The 17,030-nt window shown below is 42.2% G+C and overlaps 1 protein-coding gene across 1 annotated transcript in view; it reads right to left on the bottom strand.

Moving 5' to 3' along the window:
- The window catches only part of LOC311051719 (myosin IXB), an 88,079-nt gene that overhangs the window by 10,533 nt on the left and 60,516 nt on the right, over positions 1 to 17,030 (bottom strand). Inside the window, 20 exon segments of the mRNA XM_084066327.1 lie at positions 23 to 96; positions 243 to 354; positions 483 to 524; positions 980 to 1,150; positions 1,361 to 1,468; positions 1,638 to 1,819; positions 3,067 to 3,167; positions 7,515 to 7,618; positions 7,830 to 7,905; positions 8,291 to 9,598; positions 9,837 to 9,997; positions 10,275 to 10,424; positions 10,570 to 10,692; positions 10,881 to 10,991; positions 11,119 to 11,199; positions 11,340 to 11,462; positions 12,203 to 12,242; positions 13,535 to 13,648; positions 15,567 to 15,659; positions 16,352 to 16,427. Of these exon segments, the coding sequence (XP_083922453.1) occupies positions 23 to 96; positions 243 to 354; positions 483 to 524; positions 980 to 1,150; positions 1,361 to 1,468; positions 1,638 to 1,819; positions 3,067 to 3,167; positions 7,515 to 7,618; positions 7,830 to 7,905; positions 8,291 to 9,598; positions 9,837 to 9,997; positions 10,275 to 10,424; positions 10,570 to 10,692; positions 10,881 to 10,991; positions 11,119 to 11,199; positions 11,340 to 11,462; positions 12,203 to 12,242; positions 13,535 to 13,648; positions 15,567 to 15,659; positions 16,352 to 16,427 (3,350 nt within the window).

Below are 17,030 nucleotides of genomic sequence, written 5' to 3'. Positions count from 1 at the left end.
GAGTTGCAAATGTAACAGATACCTTTTTGGCACAGAAGGTGTTGCAGTCGGTGACTATTTTGCTGAGGCACTTCTTATGGCACACCATCTTACAATCTAGAAAAAACAAAAAAGGTTTTGAATAAATGTGTGGAAAAAAAAGAATACACAAGTTATGTAATAATTAAATTTGTTTCCTTCAGTATTTGGATATACAGATGCAAAATAAGCAAGCAAACCAATGTCTGGGTGTTCAAACTTACCACTGCACATGTAGGCCTTTTCCATAGCCCAGATGTAGGAGGTGCACTGGTCACAGGACTGCATGATGCTCACCTGGTAGTTGCTGAACTCATGGTCCATTGGACTCTCCATCTATCACACAATCAATCAATCAATTATGAAACAAACTCGCATACTGTAGATAAACAGACATTCCAAGAGTGAAATACCAGCGGATGAATAGGGCTGGTCACCCCCATAGCGCAACACTGCATACTTACACTCTTATCCTTTTTTCTCCTATTCTTCCTGGTTTTAGCAGGCTGAAAGACAGATACAAACAGTAAAAACAAGTCAAATCCAAGTCAATTATATTTATAAAGCCAATTTTAAAAAACATAATTTTTAAAAAACAAACAAAAACAAAACAAACTAGAAACACGGCCACAACTGTGCGCTCTCTCTCTCATGCACTCTCGCTCTCTCACGCGCACGCACACCACATTACAAGTTTAATTTGCTGTGCAACGCCACGTTGTCCTACCACAAATCAACAATGCACATGCATTTAAAAATGTAGCATCCAACAATGATGCTCAAGAGGCAAAGTTCTGCTGTACTTTATAGCATCACTGTGAGTTTGTGTTACGTGCAGGACAGGTGAAACCATGCTGCTAATCACAAAAATGCATACATGCCATGCACGTTTGCTTATTCAATTCACATTCAATCCTCAGTGATTAATTCATACATGAATCACTGCGTTATTTTTTTTTACCTTGGCAGGTTCAGCCTCTTCCTTCTTGATCTCTCCCCGGATGAATCCGTCAAGCACCGACTGGAACAGGTTGACCACCAACTGGACCTCTCCTTTCTGATCGGCCCCTGCCAGATGGATCACTTCGTTCTGGTAGCCTTTCATCAAGCCTTTGTAGCCAGTGGTGGGTTTCTGGTAGAAGTTAAGGGAGAGGAAGACAAAAGTGGAGTGGAGGTTAGAAAGTGTGACTGAGGCTGTGTGTGTGTGTGTGTGTGTGTGTGTGTGTGTGTGTGTGTGTGTGTGTGTGTGTGTGTGTGTGTGTGTGTGTGTGTGTGTGTGTGTGTGTGTGTGTGTGTGTGTGTGTGTGTGTGTGTGTGTGTGTGTATGTATGCGTGGACTCACTGGCAGAGAATACATGGCCTTGATGGTCTCTCTAAACTGCATGGTGGCTGTAACAAAGATGGCTTCTGTGGCTGACAACTGTTTCCCTCTGGAGCGGAAATCATTCACCTGGCACAAGCAAAGAAAGATTTATCAATCAAAAGATGAGTAGTTTACTGGAACAAGACAGAAACTCTGCTCTAGTTCCAAACCAACCAAATGGACCTGTAAGTTTAGTTCACACTGAGGATTTTACTGTGTACAGAAACAGTATAATAATGCGGTCCTTGTGTAATACCTGGTTGCCCAGGAACTCGTCTAGGTGTCGTAGCTCGTTGGCGTTGGTGATCTCTCGGTCCAAAGAGGCGTTCCACTGCTCAGAGCACCGTGTCGCCCGGCTGATCTTTATGGTTGGGTTGCGGCTCACGCCTTTACCGGGAGGGTCCCCATGGCTCTCAGAATGTGAACGAGACGTGTGCCCTGGTGTTTGGGGCGAAAAGGAAGTGAGAGAAATCACAAAGGCTTTGATGAGAATCAATGACAATATTACAAGATACACTTAAAAATCTTAAGTGGTAATTATGGGTCCATTTATTTCCATAAGTACTCACTGAGTTAAAGTAATACTATGGATTCTAATGTGTATACTACCGAAAGAAATACTGATGAAATCAATATTTAACTTCAATGGTGACATACACTTTCATAAATTCTAAATACACTGGCATTGCACAGAACTGTTAACCACATGAACCCTCGTAGTGTCCCTATTCTGGGGCAAATGTTCATCAAAAATAGCAGTTCTACAAGCTCACAAGACGTTTTCGGCAAAGATATTTAGTGTAGAGGGGAAAAAAAGAGGGGGCCTAGTATAGACCCCTGGGGTACAGCGGTCAACTAAGTACGTAGGGTTTAAGTGGTTAAATAATTCAAGGTTGTATTCTTTAACACTCAGCCTCCTCTTCCAACCAAAGCAGAAAGTAAAGTATGCACGAGCTGCATAGTCCAAACAGCACTGTGAGCTCACAGTTATTTTATTAGCATTGAGCCTGATCCAGCACGGGACACTATTTACCCAGAAAGCAAACAGCTTGATTAGTTAAGCCTCTGGAATTTTTATAATAATAATAAACCTGTGTTTTCTTTCCACATTTCACTCCAAGAACTGGAGTTGCTAAACATCCAAGGCCCAGCTCTATGTGACGTGAGTAATGCTTAACTTATGCTCTGTCGTGCGACAAAGTATGAATCGGGCTCAACACTCCTGAGTCCTGACGTCTTCAGGATAGATGGCACACAAGTGTAAATATAGTGCTTGCGTCACATTAACCACTGACTGTATGCATCGGTTTAAACTGAGGCTGGGGGAGTTTCGACTTAACTTGTACAACAAAGAATATGCAATTTGTACGGTGTGGCATTGTAGGGGGCGGCCATCAACAAAAGGGCGTGTGTGTGTGTGTCCGGGGCTAATCTCGCACTGCACCAGCACCAAATTTCCCATGCAATTTTCTAGGTCACGAAATCTTTTCTTTATCACATGTTTTATACTTTTTGAAGTGAACTTTTTAAATCAAAAACGTTATACTGGACTGAAACTGGCCAAGTATGGAGATTATTGATGTCGTAGTACTGACGAACAAATACTGACGTCATAGACTGGCCACATGACGTCCGAGATCCACAAATTAGCCGTAACGGTTTACATTTCATTCTGTATTAATTACCTTCTTCGAGAGACTGAGACATTGTCAAATCCCCATCATCTGGAGTGTGTGCCTCCTTGTGAGGACGCTTCTTCAGAATCTTCCTCAGGAAACCTGACGACCTGCATGTCACAAACACAACAACACTGTTAACATCAATACACATACACAGTAATCACAATCCTGCTTTTTTTAAATTTTTTACTTTGTCTTTATTTTCCAGACAAGGACAAAAAAATACATACAGTAAAGTAAAGTACAATACACAATCCTGCTTTTTAAAGAGTTTTCCTGCTTTTTGTGTTCCAGAACAAATCCCTGTAAACAACTGAGATGTACCTCGAAAGTTCCTTAAATTCCCTAAATGTACAAAGTGTAAGCAAGACATTCCTGTTTCTTTTTTTCTTTTCTTCTGACATTCACTCCTACCCAAGCCCAAAAAATATGACTTCCGTTTGCCTTTCTGTCATACTAAAGTCATCATTCTTTAGGAAACAATTAAACTAATATCTCATCTCATCAACACTGTCGTTTATCTGCTTAAGTACTGATATGTAATTCTTACAAATTTCATGTGTTGTTCTGTCTTTCCCATTTATTTTTTTCTATTTTCTATGCAGGTTTTGTGATTTTACTTCTTTATGTGCTGCTGGTGACTTTGCAAGCTTAAAGCTTTTGTTCTTATTGAACTTTTTATGCCGGTTGTTTTGCTTTTCTTTTTAGGAAGGGCTCACTTCCTTTTCTTGCACAGTTACTATGCTTCTTATTTTGTATGTAAAAATAATGCAATGAGTCAGCTTATGATTAACAACACTTCACCTGCCAGAGTTATTTCAGATTTTTTGCTGTTGTCTGCCAGAGATTTTTCATTGAAATTAAAAAAGTACTCAGGAGCCGAGATACAGAATTCTTAAGTTTTGAGTTAACAAGGAAGTGGATGGGAGTCTAAATCTTCGAAAAATCATATCTCCTTGGTCTTTAGGTCAAATAAAAATAAAAATAAATAAAAAAAAAACATTTTTTTCCCCAATTTTTTTATTTTTCAATAGAACGCATTTATGCGATCTTGGCGGCCAAGTGCGCTATTTAATAGATCGCATTTATGCGTGATTGGCAGGAATTGAGTTAAGCAATAACACAAAGGAGGGTGTGCTTTATCGTGGTTAGCCATGTCAGGCTGTGCTGCAGCATGGTCATAAGGAGAAACAGTGTGCCATGTCCTGTACAGCTGTGCCAATAACCACGATAAAGAACTGAAGTGTCTTATTGCTTTTATAAAACGGCTACCAATTATGTCAACATGAAAATCATAGACATATTGCAATTAAAACAGCTTTTTATAACAATTTCAATACAATAATCATTTCTACAAGAAAGTAGTTCCTGACTGCCTGCACCAACAAGGCAGTTTCTATTCCCCATAAATGCATGGAAGCCATTGAATCACTATTGAGCAACTGTATGGCCTATTTCTTGCCTAAATATTATCAGACACTGTTATTGTTTGTCTGTGTAGGTCAAAACAAGACTGTATAGAAATTGAGATAATTTCCAGACAAACCACCATTGTTATTTACTTATCCGCAGAGTGATATAATATAGAACTGTACAAAGACAGACTTCATAGCCATAGTGTATGGTTCTCATACCACACACATCTCAACCAATCAAGATTGCGTGATTGGACCAACACATTTTATAATGGACAGTCTGTGATGCAAACAGACACAATCAAAAGAAAGACTCTGACTTAACCCATTAAAACCGGTAAAGCATCTGTGTGATTTTAGCGTTGGTTATTCAAAAATAGCAGATATACAAGCTCACAGCGCATCACTTCGTGCAGCCCTGCAAGCTTGTAGATCTGCTATTTTTTAAGAATCGTGAAAATATGTGCACATCTTTGAATATCTATAACTTTGGGGGTCCTCTTTGACATGAAAATGTTTGAGAACCACTGATATAGCAACATACATTTTTTCATCAAAGGTTAGGATTTAGAGGACATTTTTAGAATCAGCCGCAGGTCTTCATGGGTTAAAAGTGCCACACAGTCAAGCTCTGCTCCAATACCATCACTATAGCAACAATGCAAATTAAAACAAAGCATTTGATCCCTCTGCCTGATAAATCTATTGGCTCCATGTGTGAACCTCAGGCATTCCATTTCTAGGGTTCAAGCCAGTCCATTCAGAGAAAATTCAGTTATCGGGAATTTCCGCAAACGTGTCTCTTTCCCACAACAAACTGGTCTGTGTGTAGCTATATATGGTTATGGCAAAGTGTACTGAGCACCACATGAGGGAGCCAGGGACGGTTTGATTACAAAAGACAAAGTGTTTTCCCATGAGACGTGTCTCAAGACCTCCTAGTGGGTTAAGATGTGACTCAGAATGATGTGATGTGAAGGAGTATCCCTCCTCAATAATGCCACAGTAGATTACACTCCTTATCTGTCCTAATAACTTAAAACTCAGTGACTAATACTGGAGTAATAAGAGCAGAGTCTACTCCTTTAGATTGGAACAGAGATGTCCAAAACAAATGATTAGAGTTCTATATCATGGCCAAGGAGAATAGTCAATTCTGACTGGCTGGAGGGTTCACATTATTTTCAAATAATCACATGTCTGAGGTTAGAGCTGCATCACTGTTCTAAATGAATATGTATAATAAACATTGTACAATATTTCCAGTTATCTAAGCTAACATTAGCTCAGATATTTGGGAGAGTTGTTAATTTAGAAAAACAATATATTGTTGGGAACACAGGTTTACAGTAGGAAGAATTATACTGCATCTCTTTTGGATTTTGAGAATTAAAGCTCTCAAACAAAATAATAAGAGGTTGGAAAGGCTTGGAACCACCCAAGGTGGATAGATGGCTGGAAAAAGTGGAAAACATGTACTCTATGGAGAAGGTGACTTTATAAGATAAATGGAAAGGTTATTGGAAAAAAATATATAATATATTATATATATATATATATATATATATATATATATATATATATATATATATATATATATATATATATATAATATATATATCTTTCAAATAAATGTAAATGGATTATTTGAAATTAATGAACTGTTAAAAGGACCATACTTTCACTATTTTTTTACCCACAAGTTTTCAGAAACAAAAACAAAATAAAATAAAGACCCATTATCAAAATGACACAACAAAGCCCTTTCCCCCTTTTTATTTGGTTAAAATAAGTATTAAATAGCTGTATATTCTGATAGTACTCATTGCTATTGAGTGTTTGCGCAGTAACAAGAGTCTCCATGTCTCTCCAGCTCTATATTAAACAGCTGCACCTGCATTTTCAGGTCGGGATACCAATTTTATCCAATCAGGAAAGATAACTCAGTCAGGATACAGATTAAACAAGTGAAATTGGAAGCGATCACACTCATGACACAAAGAAATGAGCACACAAAATTGGCTACTGGAACAATATAAAAATGAAGCTGATAAACGGGTACTCTCTCCTGATTGGCTGAAATATTATCACCTACATGAAAATGTATTTTCTGTTTATTAAAGAGCTGGAGAGACAGGGAGACCCCTGTTACTGAACAAACACTCTATAGCAATGATTACTATCAGAATATAGAGCTTTAACCTTTAAACAAAAACACGTTTTGTTTTAAAAAATATCACTCACCATACCTTTAAGTATATATTATTTGTTTTACCTATCCTTATAAAGGATATGTATATGGGCACATGAATGAAATGAATTTAGTTATTTTAGTTTATCCCCCTTTTTGTGAAGGGTTTTTAATTAATATATACTGTATATGCACAAAAAATAAATGTCGGGTCAAAATGTCTATTAGCAGGAAATGTATTAATGAGGTATTGTCTTAACATGTTTTGACTCAATATGTATAAATACATTAAATAGATAAGCTAACATTAGCTAAAACCATCCTTAAAAACAACACTGATTTCAAAATGTTTTTGTGGAACACAAAACGTACGTGTGTCTTGATATTGTGGTAAAGGACATGAATCAGCTGACTGAATCAGCTGGTATTCGTTTCTAGGTTGTTACCACGGCTTCTCTAACTTGCTGTAGAAGCACTGTAAGGTAACGCTAACTGATGAAGATAGTAACAACAGTTTCTATTAATATGAAAATAAACACTACTTATATTTGAATAGTTGGCAAGTTTGACCCGATGAAGAGCCTTGGCTCGAAAAGTTGTCATTAAATTACAGTGGAGCAGATGAAAGTGGGTTTACTCTTTATTTTTTCGTGATTTTTTCCAACCCAGCACCTCAACCAAGTGATGGGCGTACTCGATTAGTTTTTGTAATAGTTGACAAGTGGCCATGGTAAATCTATAATTAACCTCTGTGTGGTCATCATAGATTATCCCTTCATTATCTCTCTCTATACAGCAGCAATGCAACAGCCCTAGTGTGTGAGGCTTGGTCCAGTGCAGTACAATACCTGTCAGGTGTGGTTGCATGACCCGAGTCCTGGTGACCCGAGCCATCTTGTTGTCTCCTTTTGATGGAGCTGCTCTTTGAGCCGTCATGATGGTCTGTCTGCACCTGCAGCACACAAGACAGCACACAGAGAATGAAGGTTCTACTGTAGACAAAATATAACACACTAACTAACATAACTTTATTAAGTGTAATTATCTTTATAGTCTATAGGTCTTGAAGAAAAACATTTGAAACGAGCCATGTTCAAGTTCAGATAAAATCAGATTTTCAACCGAAGATTCCATCTAAATTTCAAGTTGTCTTGTTACACTACCTCTGTGGTTGATATGGCACTGGCTCCATCAGAACCTGGAGATAAGCTGTCTATTGATGATGAGGCTCCTCGACTCCTTTGGACAAAAGGGACAGATACACAGAAGGAAACAAAACACACACACACAAGATTGTTACATACACAGTAATCTTGTCACCTGAGAGCTACCATATCGTATCCACTGATTAACCACTTGAGTCCTAGCAGCCCTATCTGGGGCTAACATTCTGCAACAATAACCGATCGACAAGCTCACAACGCATCTTGTTGCGACAAGTTGTGAGCCTGTAGATTGCCTATTTTCGGTGGAGAGATTTGGTGTGGAGGGCAAAAAGAGCACACCAGGTACAGTGCCTACTCAGGTCACAGGTTTAGTAATTGATTTTACTCAAAGATGAAACCATACTGAGAGTTTAACATGAGGGCAAATGTAATACTGCCTTAAAGAAGAGAGGTCGTACTGTGAATGTTTCTTCCTCCTGTACTCCACATCGTGGGATGGAGGGGGGCTGGTTTTCTCTGGGTGTCGACTGCCGCTTTTCCTCCCCCCTTTCCACTTATCCGGCTTCTCCTTTATCCCCGCAGGGCGCCGTTGCAGGCCCACAACGGCGACAACCTCCCCATGACCGTTCCTCTCTGGCACGGAGTCCGGTAGCTGCAGGGCCAAGGAAGACGGACGAACAGGGGCGGAAGTGTCTGCAGGAGAAGAAGCTTTAGCCTCCTTCTTTCCGCCTTTGTCATTCTTACCCTGGCACACAAATTGGTACAAATCCAACTCATTGCTGTCAGCCCTCTCTTTTAGCTTGGGGGCCTCCTGGCCTTTGCCCTTCGGTGGGGAGGTTCCGTTCTTGCCGACGGCTGAGGAAGAGGTGGACGCAGCTCGCTCAGTTTCTCTCAGGTTGTGCTCCACTCCCCTGCGTCGCCTCTGCTCTCTCTTCTCCTGGCTCCTGGAGATCGGGCCTTTGTGGATCGGAGGAGCTCGTGTTCTCTTCTGCTCGTGTTGGGAGGGAGTCGGGGTGGTGCGGGGAGCAGCCTGGCTGTCCAAAACGTTCTCTGGACCAGCCAATTCAGCACCAGGATGTTCTGCCTGGGCCTGCTGTGACTGTCCCGACTCCTGGTTCTCCTCCTCTTCCTCATCGTCTTCGTCGTCTAGCTGGGGTCCGGCCTCAGCCAGGGTACCGTTGATCTCCAAGTCAGACCTGGGGGATGCAGATTCACCACCCCCTTCCTCCTCTCCCAGCCCTTCGTCCTCCTCATCCAGTGGCTCCTCCTTGTCGTCTCCGCTGGGCTGAGAGCCAGCGGCTGCCACTCCTTTCTCCTGTCCAATCTCTTCCGCTGGGTGATGCTCCTCCTGTTGGCTTTCATCCAGGGTCTCCTCGGTCACCAGCTCGATGTCGGGGTCCTCCCTTGTTTGAGGCTCCACATCAATAACTGCCTCCTCCTCCTTCTCCCTCGCTTTCCGCTCCTCCTCTTCCAGTTTCAATCTCTCTTCATCCCTCTTCTTCCTCGCTGCCTCTTCAGCTTCTCTGGTGAGCCTATCTGCCTCCTCAGCTTCCCTGGCCAGCCTGGCTGCTGATTCTGCCTCCTCTGCTCTCCTCCTAGCTGCCTTTTCTTCCTCCGCTCTCCTCTGAGCCTCCTCCTCTTCCTCCGCTCTCCTCCGAGCCTCCTCCTCTTCCTCCGCTATCCTCCTTGTCTCCTCCTCTTCCGCCCTCCTCTGAGCTTCTTCTTCCTCTGCTTTCCTCTGTTTGTCCTCGCGTATGGAATTGCACCTGTAAGAGTGTAGAGATATATTACTACATTATATACGTACGGTATTTACTTTAGTTACACAGGACAGACAGAACCAAGAAAGCAAGGGCCTCTGGAACAGCAAGACTAATACATTTCTGTCTATTGGTTATGTAGATGTAGATGGCTGTGGACTTATCTTTGTAACATTATGAACAATATTAACATCATGACTTTCAAAAGTCCAGATAAGATGAGTGGGTGTCTGGTTCCTGTTACCTCCTGCGTGCGGAGTGTCCTCTGACCAAGGCTTGGATCTTGGTGATGCCCTGTTTGTTTCGATGGTACTCTGCTCTCTGCCTGGAGCCCCTCCACACAGCCTGGATCACAGTGGCCGCTTGCCTCCTCCGCTCCTCTCTGCAGTACCTACGCCATGAGCGCTGAGAGAAGAGACAATGAGAGAATATTGCGTTGTCACATTTTAGGAACGAGTTTGTTCAGAGTGACACAAAAGTATGCTTCAATTGCTAGATACAAGGACACAAGGACTTCTTTTACAATTAAGACAGAGGCATATTGGAGCAACTAGCGAAAGCAGACATGTAGCAGACAACGCATTACAAGGAAAATATAGGGTAATACTTTAGGTATGATATTATTTTGTTGACCTTAGTTCCTCAAACAGAACCAACAGCGTTGACTAGTAAATGCGGTTACCTGGATTAAGGTGGCCGCCTCCCTCTTGTCCAAGAACTCTTTCCTCTGCAGTTGGGCCCTGAACCAACGCTGCAGGAAGATGATCTTATGCATCACATCCTTGTGCAGCATGTCCTGCAGTTGCTGACGCTCCAGCTCTTTTAGGTAGACCTGGGTAAGAGGTACAAGATAGGCCCGACAGTAATGACACCATAACAAAATAAAAAAATCCATATCCAATGTTTCTAATTTACATTTTCAAAGAGGAGTTTATCATACAGGAGCTTCAAGTGAAGCAGGAGTTTGCGGGGCCCACCTTAGTTTTGCCTATCTGGTAGTTGGTGGGGTCGAGGCCTTTCTTCTCCAGCAGCACTGCGATATCCTCCTTGGAAGCCGTGGCTGTTTTAGTTAACAGCACCCTGAATTGTTGTAGGAATTCCTAAAGAGACAAAAAAAAGGCAATTATTACCAGACTTTGATCACTCAGTGTTAGTGGAGGTTTATGCAGTTAATATGTGCTTCAAGATGGATTGTAAAAGAAAATGGATAATATGGTTATAAAATCAAATGGACTGAACAGCAGTAAATGCATTATTATAATGATGGTGCAACCGTGGCCCACAGTACCTGGAAGGTATACTTGGCTCCGTAGCCTGACCTCCTGATGCGCACCGTCTCCAGCATGCCTGTGTACCGCAGCTGTTGTACAACCAAAGCCTCATCCAGACACATCTCCTTCTGCTCACACAAACACACAGAAAACATATCTGTCCATTACCAATCAACACACACAATTATGACTATGATAAGCAACCACAAACCTTTCAGATGTTCTGGCCATCAGTGATGTGACAACAGCTCTTACCTTCTCAGCATTGGAGCGAATACAGCGAATGAAGAAAGGCTCCGCTCTGCCCAGAGTCTCCAGGAGTTTGGTCAGAGAGGCCTGAAACACACAGTGGAATAGGGTGGGGGCAGGGTTAAGTTCAAGAATACTGGTAGAGGGGGCATTGGTAAACTTGGTAGAGGAGGCATTGGTAAACTGTGTACTGTTGATGTGTATACTATGCTAATCTTTGTGGTCACCTGGAACTGGGCACTGATGCTGGGCGGTTTCTTCTTCTTGTGTAGGTGAAGCAGACTCTTGGTGGTGCGGTCATGCAGCGTTAGACCCACAATGAACTTCAGAGACTTGGAGTCCAGCAAACTCTGCAGGGTCGAGAGCAAACCATTATCAGGTTTCATTTATTCAAATATGACATGGCAGGGTGCACAATATAAAAAGAGTGACTGACTCTTGAAATGGGTCGAATCTTACATCGACCATCATTAACAGAATCATGAAATCCAAAAATAAATGTGTCATTAAGAGCATGAGGAAAAAAGTAAAGTTCATGCAGTCATAGGACCCTAAAGACCCTGTGCCCGGGTAGCTCAGTCAGTAGAGCGCTTTCCTTTGAATTGCAAGGTTCCGAGTTTGATCCCGGGCACCACCAAAGCAGCATACTGTATGAGTAGCATGCCATGGGTAACTAAGATGAGCAGTAAGTAATGTACTTGGAGCTGACAGTAGGTGTGGCACTCCACCTCAGCAATTCATCTGCCAGTGATCTAGCGCCTTGTAAATAGGATAGACGCCCTCGTTGCTTGGTTGATACCGACAATAAGCCACATTGATGTACTTACTTACTTACTGAAAGAAAGCTCTCTCTTTCTCTTTATCCTGTGTATATATCGTATGTAATGAATTCTATCTATCTATCATCTACAGTATATAAAGTATATAACTTAAGAAGGAGGGACTTTGGTATAATTATTTTTCTGTATGACACCACATAATAACAATTTAATGTTTAAACCAGTAGGGTAAGTTTATGTGTTTCAAACTGTAATGTGAGAGCATCTTATTTCTGTCTGGGCTGAGCACATTTCTGTGTGATCAGGTTTACCTTAGGGATGATCTGCTTCTGCTTGGTGTTCTTGTTCTTCCTGTAAGGAGAATGGCAGGGAAGGAAAAGGAAACAGAGATGTGTTAAAAGGGGACAGGAGAGGTAAAAATATCTCATTGTAGCTGTAAGATGTGAGGGTTAGTGTGATGGGTGAGGCTTCATCATGCGCTGTCAGTCAGTGAACATTATGCCAGAGATGCACCTGAATGATGGAATGAATTATGGAATGAAATGGGGTTTACACCGTGGAAGAGGGGAAGGAAAGAAGGATGCTATGTCTAGGGCGGCACAGAGAGACAGAACATGACCTCCAGTCAGCCAATCAGTCAGCCCTGAAGAGGTTCGGCACGTCAATAAAGCACTTCCTGTTTTTCTGTCTTCCTTTCATCATCAGGCAAGCAAGTCTAAATTTAAGTTGTTTTTTGAATTCTACTTCTGCCATGTATCACTTGCTGTACATTGTCGCATGCTGAGTAGCCATTGAGGTCAAACTATCTGGGACACCTCACATTCCTGTAGATGTCGCTTTGCTCGTGCAGCAATTAATGGATGCATTCAAGCCATCACTTCTTTAGCCTTTAATTTAGCCATGTAATCTACAAAATGAATACAGCACACAGTATAACACACACATTATGCTAATACAGAACACAGTGGCAGTAGGACCTGTGTCTGTAATCTAGGCCTTCGCCATCTTATTCAAGCTCTAATAACCAGTGCTATCCTGTCGTGTTCTGCCTTCTAAAAAGAAACCCGGAATCCTCTAAGGGAGCCTTTGTTCTCAGACGCATTCACAGAGGTGTGGTCCCACTTTGACAAGCTATTTAGTGAGCATGTGTGTCTTGTGTAATGCTTTCTGTCTACTGTCTGAACAGGTAGGTAGTGTGTTTTAGCCAGGTGACTTTGTCAAAGACTGTGTGAAGGGTCATATTTTTGAACCTCTGATTTTAACAAAGGTATTTGATGGTGATAGTTATCCACAGATAAGTTAACAACTCAAGCCATATTTTGTACTTTAGCTTTTTGAAAATAGCCAATCTACAAGCTCAACGTGATGTGACACGTTGTGAGCTTGTAGGTCTACTATTTTTAAAAAACCTTTGGGACACCAAAGGTTTGGTGTCCCAAAGTGGTTGAACTGGTCTAATCATCTGGACTGAACTATTAGTCTAAATGAGTCTAAGCTGGTCTACATTCATCTAGGTAAGCCAAGCTGGGCTTAGTCTGGAGTTAACTGAGCCATGCATGGGCTGAGCCAGGCTAAACTACAGTAGACAGGACTGGACTGATCTGGAGGGGGTGCCAGGGGTCTTGTCTGCCAGTCAGACTCACTGGAGGACATGACGTGGGAAGCGAAGGCGACCCCAGGACTGTAGCAGCTTGCGGGGGTCCTCACCGTCCAGCTGTAAGTCCTTAATGGAGCTGATGATCTGGGCATGCATGTCTCTGATCACACATACACCCACACACCAGTACAGTATAGAGGAGCGGAGAGGCAAGGGAGGGAGGGGACAAGAGCAATGGGATCGGGAGGGAAAGGAGGACAAGGGGGGAAGAATAAAAAAAAAGGAATGTAGGATGCAAAAGAACACCTCTGTTAGGACACCCTTGAAAATAGAACACACCGCCACCAATACAAAACAGCTCACTCATTACACGAACAACACACTACAGGATGATTGGGAGTCTGACAAACCGACGCGTTTCAAGTCTCACTCTGATCGTGCATAAAGAATAACGCACATTTGTTCTTTACTCTCCATCTATGTATTCAGGATCATTCACAGAAAGCAGTCGGATTTGACAGACCACCCAAACATGCTGCCTTAAGCCCAATTTATACTTTGTCACACTATCAGTGTTCGCCGGTGAGTGACACCACCATACAACAAAGTATAAATTAAGATCAGAAAAAGAAACAGAAGAGGGGGAAGGGGGTTTGTGCACGATGGCATTAGGATTCAAGCCTGTATGCCAGTGCTGTAGTTGTAGTGAGCATGCAGAGCTGAACCAAAGCTCGATGTGGTTGGCTGTCTCCGTCATGCTGGGACTGGTGGTTGACACCAGTGAGACCGCAGGGTTTTTAGACCGTCAACAAGGGCTGGTGGTATCTTTGTTTCTTTAGTTCCTTGATAGTACTCGTTGTTACTTTGGAGACTTGGGGTGAAGAGGGGCTGGTGAGGTTAATATGGAGGAATCTCCAGTTTCTCAGAGCTGGCTCATGCATCACTCGCATACTTACCCATCACCAAACCAATAACACCAAGGAGGTCAAGCAGGAGAAGAACGGGGTACTGTAATATATGTATTAAGAAGGACACACTGAAATTGACCTCCGTGCCTTACTTTCTAAAGGTATGACGGGATTTACCCAAGTTAATGAGAGGAAAAAGGTTCAGCTGAGTTCAATGAAGAGCTAACAGAGATATTCCTGTTTATTCAAATTGACCCAGTCAATTCAGATGTGAAAACACTCAAAACAGGAGGATAGGAGGCCATGTTTCAGAATGATCACCACTCAATAACACTGCTCAGTTCCGTTCCATTCGGAGATCGCTCACACGTCACTCTCTGTCTATTTGACAACTAGGCATGTCTGTGTGCATGGGCTATGTGTGTATGTTTCTAGCTTTCCCAAGGTAATGTCAGTAATCTGGGCAGCTAACCGGAGCAGCCCCGTAAAAACACCTGCTAGTGTTCTGAAGCAAGAATAATAAACTTGGGAAAGGAGTGAGATTACTGCAGTTATAAGCAGGGAAAGAGGATTACAGTTAGGAAACTAGGAAAGACTAGAATTCTAGAGTGTGAGGGTGGTTTTGTCTCACAGCATCACGCAGTATTAATGCATTGTACTTCCTCTAAGAAAACGCCTTACTGACCATCCACACTGTATGTCACATATTATGAGAAGCATTTTACACTTTTGAGGAAGCTATGTTTTGTAAGTACATTTGAGTTGTAACTGGGGCTGCACCTATCGATTATTTTCTTAGCTTTTATTCTATCGATTACTTTTTTGATTAATCAAATAATCAAGAAGCAAGTTTTCTTTATATCAACGAATCAATGATACTTCTAATAGATGTTTTATAAATCAACTAAATAGATTAGTCTGACTAACCACCAAAGCCCTATTTCAACTGTTGCACCTCTACTTGTTACCACCAATGCTTGCAGCATTTCGGGACTGCTCAACACTGTGCTTCCTCAGGTGACATGTGAGCAAACTCGGAATGAGAAACTTGACTGGTGTCCATTACCCCCAAAATGAAAAGTACACACACACACACACACGTGCACACGGTTCCCTTCCTGCTTGACCATATCCCTTTCCGCTTTCGTCCTGGCCTCCGAGCCAACTTACTTCTTACTCTCATAGCTAGCAAAGATGTCTTCAAAGGCCTCTAGAGGGCGATCCTCTGAGTGATCAAAGTAGAAATCGAGCATAGAGGCTCGTCTGTGGAGGGGAGAAGGAGGGGAGAGAACCACAGACACTGGGGTCACCGAAAGGCGGGAGGAAGCAGAAGATATGGGCAGGCCAGATGAGCTGAAGGAGGATTCATCTTTTAGTGTGATGAATCTGAGCCATTGAATTCTGTTTAACTGAACTTCGGGGCATTAATTTAACTCTAAAGAGTGATGGGTTTATTTTTGCACTCTCAGAGTTAAATTAACACTGAAGACTTCAATGTGCATTGAACCGCCTTCAGCTCTCTGAAATCAGTCCCATCCTTCTCCGACCCATGCAGTACCACATAGTGAGTGAAAGGTCCACAGTCCACTGGGCAATAAAACATTTCCTCCAAGATTGAGCATCGCTAAGGGAAACATTCACAAGTTATTACAATGTTTATATTGTGCAATACTAGAGGAAATGGTTGCAGCGGTTGAATTTCTGTTCAACACGAAATGGAATTTGTCCCACGTTTTTCTCCCTGTGATGATGAAATGTTTATCGAGGTGTTTGCAGCGATGCTTGTCAGGCCTCGTCTCCTCCATGTGCAGTGGTCCACAAACCTGCTGCAGTTTACCTCCAGGGCGAAGTCAATCAATATACTGCATATTGATGACATGCCAGGGTCTTCCTGCGAACACACAGTACAGGTACAGTGTGTGTCAGGGGAGGGGGAGGGGGGAGGGCCTGCTTACTTGTACATCCGCTCCACTGGGGTATTGGACCTTTGAAGCTCTCCTAACGGGGTCCTGGAGGTGGGGCGAACGACTCCTAGAAGATACACGCAAACAATTGTTGGTTTTGCAAACTTTTGGGGACATTGCATGAACCGACATTCATTACATATCACTTTGATTATGTTAATTATTTGTATTTACTTTCTATGTCGTCCGTCCATGTCATGTTCCCGTAATCCTGTATCCACCAGTGGGCCTAGAATATCACTCCACCCCAATTGTTTTCAAATCGGCTTTATGGTGGCCCTATACAAGCCTGCTTTACATATTGACCTATAACTCTTGTCTTGAACGTTAGGTTGTACTATCTTTTCTCCTGGATTCCTGGAATCCTGACGCAACTCCCCATATACAGTACGCCTGTACGCCAGGCACATTTCCTTCCTAATACAAATCCACACAAATTGCTACTCATTCATGTGATAAACATGTATCAAACAAATTATTTTATATTCCATACTGGATTGGCTATAATTGGCTTACAAAGTTTGTGGAAAGGTCCTATTCTGATAAAGAATGCAAAAAAACATGACAACAATTTATCCGATTGACCCCAAATTGTAATTACATTTCATGGGGTCTCTAAGCAATGCAGAGCCAAAAGTGATTTCATTCATCCAAAAAGTGACTTAATTTA

Source organism: Gymnoscopelus microlampas (assembly GCF_963454915.1).
Source record: "Gymnoscopelus microlampas genome assembly, chromosome: 9".
NCBI classification, from domain to species: Eukaryota; Metazoa; Chordata; class Actinopteri; order Myctophiformes; family Myctophidae; genus Gymnoscopelus; species Gymnoscopelus microlampas.
The sequence above is the reverse complement of the archived record's forward strand: the minus strand, read 5'-3'. Positions and strand labels throughout refer to the sequence as shown.